Below are 9796 nucleotides of genomic sequence, written 5' to 3'. Positions count from 1 at the left end.
CATGCCTGCTGTAGATAAAGACAACTGCAAGAGAACAATGAGAAGCTGACATACTAAGGATCTAGGGGTTTATACAATTACATAAATTACATACAAAGTTCTTATTCTTTTACTTCTTAGAGGGGCAAAATCATGAAAAATATGCAAAGTGGTCTCCAGATTTAGCATGAGCAGCTGAATTACTGTGAGTGAGGTTACTGTCCCTACACATGGGAACTGCCACACAACTGTGAGTGTTTCTGCCTGGCATCAGCATGGCGGCAACAGGACTTAAAAAAACAAAGTTGTGTTGCAGGACATCATTGACTAACTGAAGGCTTGTGTTTTACTGAGATAAATCAAGGCAACAGCTGTAAAAATGTGATGTTTTATAGTTTTTATCATAATGAAAGCTTGCATATATCCAAGAGTGATGTGATTCAGGTTTTAGATTAACTAAAAAATGTTTTAAAAAAATATGTGTTGATTTTGGAGAAGAAAGTCTATGATCAATTAAGTCAAGGATATATGTATGCTTCAATAATACTTGTAATCTTCTATCTGCAGTTGATATTTCCAAGAAAGGGGTTCCAAAGAGAAATCTTGAATTAAGGAAGAGTACATTTCACATACATGGCAAGTTTTCACACTGCAAGTGAATCATAATCAGCTAATCATAACCAGTTGGACATCTAAGGTAAATATAGCAGCACATACTTCATTATTCACAGCAATTTTAGAAGAGAAGGAAAGCTCTTCAACAAAAGCAAGGGAAATAATACTTAGTTAGATACTTAATCCACTTCCACAATTATAAGAAACTTTCAATTGCATCACGTGTCTTGATGTTTAAAACAAAATGCACTGATCATCTTCAGAAAGAGAATCTGTTGTATCAAGGTATAGAGCCCTTGCAAAGAATAGGGACAATTAAATATAAATATAAGGCTTTCCTGCAGAGATAGGGACACAGCACGTCGCAACATTTACTCCTCTCACTAAGTCACTACAAAGTGCTGGTTTTCATCTCAGAAAGTAATTTGCACAGTGGAGTTTGCAGACAAAAGATTAACTCTTGAAAAGAGATAAGCACCTGCTTCTGTGCTAAGCCAGCAGAACACATTTACCTTGAACACTTCAGGTGTGATCTAGCGCAATTATCTCAATAAAACTTTTTAAAGTTGAAAGGTATTTTAAAGGAGGGTGGAGGCTGAAGATGCTGATATCATGTCTAAGACATCTTACCACATATTTCTTACCATCAGAAAATCCTAGCACTGCAAAATCATATAATCACTTAGGTTGGAGAAGACCTCTAAAACCATGAAGCTCAACTATTCACCTGACACTGTCAAGTTCACCACTAACCCATGTCCTTATAAGTGTCACATCTACACATCTTTTAGATTCCTGTAGGGATGGTGACTCCATCACTTCCCTGGGCAGTTCCAATTAAAGACAACGCTTTCAGAGAATAAATTTTTCCTAAAACCCAACCTAAACTTGCCCTGGTGCAACCTGAGGTCTTTTCCTCTTGCCCTGTCACTTGTTTTCTGGCAGAAGAGACCGACCCCCACCTGGCTGCAGCCTCCTTTCAGGGAGCTGGAGAGAGTGACAAGGTCTCCCCTGGGCCTCCTTTTCTCCAGACCAAACACCCCCAGCTCCCTCAGCTGCTCCTCACCTGAGCTGTGCTCCAGACCCTTCCCCAGCTCTGTTGCCCTTCTCTGGACACACTCCAGCCCCTCAATGTCCTTCTTCAAGTGAGGATCCGAGAACTGGGAACAGGATTCCAGATGTGGCTTCACCAGTGCTGAGTACAGGGGGACAGTCCCTGCCCTGGTCCTGCAGGCCACACTGTTTCTGATCCAGGCCAGGATGCCATTAACCTTCTTGACCATCTGGGCTCAGCTTCTTTTCCAATGGGCACCTTTACAGTCACTCATTTCTAAGCTGGAGTGTTGCATGGGGCTCTTTGCGTGGGGTTGTTGTGTCCCAAGTGCAGGACCCAGCCCTTGGTCTTGTTGAACCTCACACCACTGGCCTTGGGCCATCACTCCAGACTGTCCAGATCCCTCTGTAGAGCCCTCCTACCTTCCAGAAGATCAATACTCTCAATCAACTTGGTGTCATCCATAAAGTCACTTTTGCTGCCCTTGACCCCTTGATAAAGATCTCCTTAACAAAGATAATTAAGAAGGCTGGCCCCAATAATGAGTCCAGGCCCCAGCACTGAGCCCTGGGAGGCCTCCAGGCCTGGCCATCCAGCCAATTTTTTGCCCTGCGAAGAGTGTTCCCATCCACACCATGGAAATACAGTTTCTGCAGAACATCACAGGAAACAGTATCAAAGGCTTTACAGTCCAGGTAGACCATGGGTTCCAAAGAAGAGAGCTGCTAGGCTGTTATCTCTAAAAGCGACTCTTACACCCCTCAATCATTCAGGAGAGCAGAGCCTCACCAGACCTATTCTGCTGCTGGTCTGAGTCTGGGAATCCACATCCCAACCCCCCGGAGCAGAGTGGACAGCCACTGCAAAATGCTTCGTGCTGAACTGTGCTGTGGTCACTGCTCAGGGAAGATGCTGGGGACATGTCAGGGAAGAAATCACACCAAGCACATGGACTTGAAGGTCAGCAGCAGCTTGGGAAACCACAACTACAAAAGAGAACAGAATGTGATGTGGCATGAGAGGATGAGTTTGGCTGCTTAGGCCCCCATTTCTCACAGGCTCAACCGGCAGCACACACGGTACCATCTGTGGTACAAGGCAATCCCTGTGTGTTTACATCTCACAATACATTGAAAAGTATTAATAAATGAGCTATGGTTTGGTTGCTGCCATGGAAGAAATGCAAATATTCATCTTGCAAGTTGTAGGTGCTATCCTAAGACAGCACTGGTTTCTCTTAGCAGTATTAACCAGATTTAAATTCAACTTATTTACCACTGGAGATTCCAGACTTTAAAAGTTTCTGCAAGGCAGGCAGATGTTTCTCCATCCCTCAAGCTTTCACACCCAATGAGTCCTTAGAGGAGGACAGGAAGACTCTACCTGTCATGTCAGCAGTGCTCTGCTGTTGTGGCTGCAGGTGCAGGGTAAGTTCTTCAGAAAGGGCTATAAGCAAGTATGAGCCAAAAATTACTCCATAAAGAGCTCTGTGAATACCCTCTTGTGTTCTTGGACATCTCGGTGTCTCTGTTTTTCAGACTGAGAAAGGGCTGTGACTATGTGTGGGTGCTCACACTGTCCTCTGCCTGCCCCTAGACCATCCTTGCTTTGGCCTGATCTGCCTGGGAGCTGGCAGCTGGCAGAGAAATTCTCCTGATGCATGTGAATTTTGACCACAGTAGCTAATCTGTCCCACCATGCTCATATGGAGAAGAACTAAGAAGGATCCAGTCTCCTGGAGGAAAATTTTATCTATTAACATTACCAAGCTCTACACACCTCACCAGATGGGCTTTTCTACAGCTGAGAAATGTGTTCCACACACCTTTTGTCCCAGCCTTTATGTGCATCACCAAACTTATAACTCTTCCCACAGTCTTTATTTCTATATTCTGGATGAAGGCCATCAGTGCTCACAAGCGCCAAGTAACTACTGGCAACTACAATCCTAACATTAGCCTTCAATAAATGCAAAATGCACAATTCCCTGCTACTTATGGGGGCTTTACTCCATATTACATGGGATACCAATACACAGTAAAGGAAATCTGGGTCCTGTTTGTGAAAATGGTGGTAATGGTGTTTTGTGGGTTATGCTTTCACAGATTCACAGAATATTCTGAGTTGGAAGGGACCCACAAGAATCATTGAGTCCAACTCTTAAGTGAATGGCCCATATGGGGATCAAACCCACAACTTTGCATTATTAGCACCATGCTTCAACCAATGGAGCAAATCTCAGAGATTGGTGTGGGCCAGTGAGATTTTGGCAGGTAGCAATTCAGCACTTAAATACATTTCATCATTTTCATACATGGCAGGGGAAATATGTATAGTTATATATGTCCAAAGAGATCAGGAGGATTATTTTAAAGCCAAGAATTTGATGCTTTTGCAGCATTTATACAATTCCTCTTAAACCACTGTTTTCCTTTCAAAATTACCATCGGTGTTTGTTTCCTGTGTGAAACCTGGTTGGTGTCTGACCAATTAAAGTGAAGAAAAATGTGTCAGGAAGCCATTTTGAATACAGTGCCTCAGCTGCAGAATACAGCTTCTCTGAGTAATTAAAATGAAAGTCAGTACTAGAAAAAAGACATTGCGTAATTCAGTTGTGGCTGGAAAATTACTACTGAGATTGGCAACTTGATGCAACTATTTCTATTATTTTAGGTGGGGTAAGAAATACTTCAACAAGAATAATGCAGCAAGTTTTATTTTATTCCATATTGTGGATATCAAACAATACTGCTAGAAAAAGATTGCCTTTAGAACAGGAAATGTTTTATTCTCCACTGCTGTTCAGTCAAGAGTCTTTCTGCTGGTTCTACCAACAAGGATGCCAATTAGTGTCCAGTAACATTTTGGTATTGCTGATGAGAGACAAAACAGAGGAAGTATGGTGAAATGAATTTATGGTACTAAGCCACAGAAAAATAGATATTTTTTTTTTAGATTGGATTTAGAACTCTGTAAGATAGGGTATGGGGAGAGAATACCTTTCCTGCTGTTTTACAGTTTATATCCCTAATTCTGTACCAGAAGTTCTCATTTCGAGCTCCCTTCTAAGAGGAAGCCAGCATTTACAAGAACCTTCAATGTGCATAGATCATATCCAGTTGCTAAGATGAACCTCAAACCAGCTCCATGTTAATTCTGCCAGTACTTTCATAAATATTCCTAACACTATCTAGACAAATGGCTGCAGTGAAATGAATGAAATCTCCTTCCACAAAGGAGAAAGTGTGCACAAAGGATGTTCACTCAAAGAAGACAAATCTCAAGGACACCATTCAGTTTTACTTTACTCCCAACATCCCCATCAAGTCCTTGTGAAATCCCCACTCAGTTATGTTTGTTTTATCAAAAACTGGGTGAGGAAGATGACAGTACCTTGCAGCAATGACCTGGCGACAAGTGAGAAGACCACTTCCTCAGCAATCAACTAATTCCCAGAACCCTGTCTTTACTTCATGAGTTTCAAATCTCTTTCTAAGGGGGAGCTTTGCACATGCTCTTGACTACAAGAAAATGATGGGCAGGGGATAAACCTGCAGAATGGCCAGGGCTATCCCTAGAGCAGCAGGGCCAGTGTCACTCAGGAATGACCCCTGAAACCTGGTTTGAAAGGGGCAAAATTATTTCCCTGCAAATGTGCCCGGCTGAGCATTTGCCTTAGTTAATGAAACAATGGTTGATCTGCAAGAAAAGCCACATCCTGCCTTTCTTAGTTCTGCAAAGATCTCAGTATCTAAGAAAACCACCTTTGCAGCAAATGTTAAGTCCTGACTTTATTTTCTCTGCAAAAAATATCTTTATCAGCACAAATCTCACTTATATTTTTTTTAAACTTTTTTTCTAAGTGTCCTGGTTTGGGAGCCCAGGGTAGTAAGGAAAATTTACCACATATGTAATACACAGAAAATGTTCAGGTAAAAATAGGAATGAAATCATGGCTGCTGTAAAGAGGAGGGGTAGCATACCTTTCCTGTCCATCAAGCTCTGAGCAGTTGGTACCCCATAAATCATAGGAAGCACAGGAGTAATTATAGAACTGGAAGTTGATCACTGTAAACATTCAGAAGTAGCTTCTAATAATTGCAAGTTAACGTGAACATGATTAGAACCATGACAGAACTGTGCAGGCCACTTACATGCCCATTTTGCTCTATTCATTAAAACCGGGTTTTCTTGTGAAGTAACAAGCAACATAGTCAATCCAGCACCTTTGTACTAACAGCCTGCTAGTATCATCTGTTTGCCCTCTGTCAGAATTAGGTTTAATGCAACAACACTTGGACCACCAGGATATGATTATTTTCCCACTGTGCACTACATAATGTAGGTAACAACTTCTGCCATTCTGTTGTCATCTCCTGGCACCCCTTCATTGCACCAGAGGTACTGCCACTTCTACGGTGGGAAATGCCTGGTTACAGAAGGGCAACGTGCATTGAGAATAGATAATGACAACATGTAAAATGGGGCCAGGGGTGTTTATTTCTTCACCCTTGTGGCAGTAGAGACAGAAAATTCTGTCTCCTCCACCCTTAACAGAAGGAGCTTCGTGGTGAAGGTGTATTTGCCAGACACATTAATACTGGACCATGAAGAAATATTTGTTTCCTGCCTCAAAGAAGTTATACCACCAGGAAAAATACAATAACACTTCTACCAAAAGTGACATCCTCCTTCCTGCCCAAACATACTAGAACAACTCTGCTACATGCCCAAGGGGGAAAGCTGCTTTTCTAGCATCAGACTATGCTCTGTTCTGCCTACAAGTAGGGGGATACACAGACCCTGAAATTTTTATCCTGCATACAGGAATTAGCTTATTTATGGTTCTAATCCCTATTTGATCCTTACAAATCTATTTACCTCAATTATATACATTGCAGATGGCAAGTTCTACAGGTTAATTACTACAAGTGTAGGAGTGTTGGAACCCAGGACATGCCTCTGGCTGTCCTGGATGGCTTGAGCCCCTGCCTGGGGGACTCAGAGACCTTGGCACAGAGCCCAGGACACCTGTGACTTTGATTTTGACCCATGGAGCAAATTACCACCTTTATACAAGAATTACAAGTCAAGAGAGTTTAAGTAGAATAATAGCCAGTTTGTCACAGGGTGAAAAATAGATTTTTGGGTTTTAGAATGGGGGCTCAGGGTCCCAAGATGGAGGAATTTGGGTGTGCCTTGTCCTTCTTTTTTCTTCTTCCTAGCCTCCATGTTCTGGGTGATGTTGGCACTTTTGGATTGGTTTAAGGTAGAAACTCACTGTCCAACATAGGTGATAGGTATTGGGAAGTTATGGTAAATAATGTACACGTAGTTTTTAGTATAAAAAGATAACACTGCCCCGAGGGTGGGCAGTGTGCCTCAATCCAACCGGCCAGACAGATCTGTGGTGGGTCAGAGAAAGAATGTTATAGATAAGAAATAATAAAAAACCTTGAGGACAAGAACAGAAAAATCTTGACTCCTTATTCGACTGCCGGGCTGGGAAAAAGAGGCTTCTACATATCTCAGGGTCACTGACCAGCAGAGATTCTGAGACAGGAGTACTGATTTTCATCCACATCCTTAAGTTGTCATTACACGGTTTCAAATTCCTGCCATAATCAGCATTTGAGGAAGCATTTTCAGAATACAATGCTCTTTTGAAAAAGCTATACTTCTACTAAATAAAGTTACTTAGACTCCTATCTGAAATGATTTAGAACCTAAACATATCCTGATCAGAAAGACAAGGGCCCCTCTGTCACTGTGATATTTTATGAAAAATCCCTTCGCCAGGATTTTTCACCTGAGAAGCTGAGAAGCCTCAGAAACGAAATGTAAACAATAATTATCTGATTGCTTGGAATGTGGTTTGGAGGTTGCTTACCAACAGGTGCATCTTTGATTGGTTTAATGTGAATTGTTTTAACTTAATGAGCAATCCCAGTCCAGCTGTGTCAGCATTCTGGTCAGTCACTAATTTTTATTATTCATTCTTTGCTAGACATCTTCTGACGTCTCCTTTCTCCTTCTTTAGTATAGTTTTAGTATATCATTTTCATTTAATATAATATAATATCATAAAATAAAAAATCAGCCTTCTAAGAACTTGGAGTCAATTCTCATCTCTCACTTCGTCCTGGGGACCCTCACAACACCACAACAATTGGTAACCACACCCCTCCGCGTGATTTGAGCTGAAGGCAGCGCTCCAGTGAGCGCGGTTTGACCCTCACAACACCACAACAATTGGTAACCACACCCCTCCGCGTGATTTGAGCTGAAGGCAGCGCTCCAGTGAGCGCGGTTTCCCTGCTTGGCGGGGGTTTCTCACCGTGCTGGATGATGCCGTGCTCCAGCAGCCTGCGGCCGAGCTGCTCCGCCTCGCTGCGCGTCGCCGCCTCCCCCCCCCCCCCCAGCCACTCCACGAACTCCGACGCTACAAAGCTCCGCTCGTACTTCACTCCTTCCTCTTCCCTGGCTTGCAGAAGGCTGTTTTCAGAACTCATCAGCCTGGTGTGGTGGTGGGGGGGGAAAATTGGTTCTTCAGAAAAGCAGTTCCAGATCTATTCTGGCAAATCTCATTTATATCAAGCAAATGCATATGAAGCTTTCACTGACTTACTAAATCTTTCCTCACGCTATCAATCTACTTAGGAAGTGAATGACAATCACTTAATAAAAAAATTTAGGCTTTATATCCCTGTATGAAGTTCATGCTTTCTTGTTTCTTCCCCTAAAAGAAAATTAGATTTTTGGGTTTTGCATTTCCCTATTTTGTGTTTAACATTCTCTAAAAGTTACTGCATAATCAGCCTTGAAAAAAAAATTAGCCTAAAAGCACCAAAATGTAACTAATGTGTTCAAAGCTTCTTAATTAATATTTACAGTTAGCAGGACTATGCCCCAAAGTCATCTAAATGACTTTGAAAATTCTCTCCATAAGCTCTAAAACAGCTGCAGAAAAATTCAAGAGAAGGAAAAAAGGTAGTTCTGTGGATTGGGTGCGGATAAATATTGTGCATCCAACATTTGATGATGCAGCTGCAGTCAGCGAGCTGCACATGAACCTGAACACATTTTAACATCTGAGGCTCACAGCTCTCTGTGCCTCGGCTGGCCCTGTGTAACACCAGTCAGAGGAACATCATGAGATGTCCCAAAATCTCCTAGCAACTGGCATGTGAGCAGCTGAAGGATACTAATAAAACTCTCCTCTATTCAAGATACCCATGCAAATGACACAGTCTTAAAAAAAAAAGCCTCAATATTTTGTTAATGCAAAAGGCAGTTTTAAAGAAGAAATGAGAATCATTTCTTTGTAATACAGAATTCCACTTTTTGGGGAGAGACTGAGCACCACAGCATCCTTATTAACCTAATATTTTTCATAACTATATTATTTATTGTAGGCTAATAATAGGACTAGTGGTAAGACTTTCAGAGTAATAGTTCAAGAACTGTTTTTTCCATGTAAGAGTAACAGGTCCCCTCCCTTCAACAACTATTCTGAAATAAGGGCACATCTGAACTACAACAGTCATATTCTGGAAGTGCTGAATCTTTGCCCTTCTGATGAAGGAATTGAAATTCAAGTAAATCCATACATGAGCCATCTGCATCTTAAACTGACAGCATATCCAGAGATTATAGAATATAACTTCATCTCCTTTGGAAAGCATCAGAAAAATCTGTGCCATAGGAACACAGAGAGAAGTTTCATTTGAAATTACAGTGAAGAGGTTTGACATGGTCCAACCTCTGTTATTTCATCTAAAAGACTCTTCTCTTTACTTTAATGAGCACTAACTTGAGGCCTGAACCTACAGGATCTGACCCCCAGGTAGCAGATCATCAAACCAGGCCAAGGCTGCTCAGCCACAGCTGTGTGTCAGTGGTGGCACAAGGAGCTGCTCCTTTGGATGGTGTGTCATTGCCAGCACCTCTGAGCTGAGTAAGAGCTGAGAAAGCCACATTAGCTGAAGACAACGTATTGACTTCAGAATTCTTGCAGACTTCATTATGTTTTAATATTTTAATTTACAAGCATTTTGTCCCACACTCACCACATCTAATACAGACCTACTACGCTCCAAGGGACTACCTTTAAATGTGTCTCGTTCACCAGGCTTTTCCCCCCACAGA

At 42.0% G+C, this 9796-nt stretch overlaps 1 protein-coding gene across 1 annotated transcript in view; it reads right to left on the bottom strand.

Moving 5' to 3' along the window:
* DEPTOR (DEP domain containing MTOR interacting protein) overlaps positions 1-9796 on the bottom strand; it is a 77733-nt gene that overhangs the window by 36763 nt on the left and 31174 nt on the right. The window contains exon 4 of the mRNA XM_005420697.2: positions 7986-8164. Within this exon, the coding sequence (XP_005420754.1) occupies positions 7986-8164 (179 nt within the window). The remainder of the gene's footprint in view (positions 1-7985; positions 8165-9796) is intronic.

The sequence above is a fragment of the Geospiza fortis genome, unplaced genomic scaffold (assembly GCF_000277835.1).
Source record: "Geospiza fortis unplaced genomic scaffold, GeoFor_1.0 scaffold111, whole genome shotgun sequence".
NCBI lineage: Eukaryota > Metazoa > Chordata > Aves > Passeriformes > Thraupidae > Geospiza > Geospiza fortis.
Note: the sequence above shows the minus strand (reverse complement) of the source record. Positions and strands in the feature narration are given on the sequence as shown.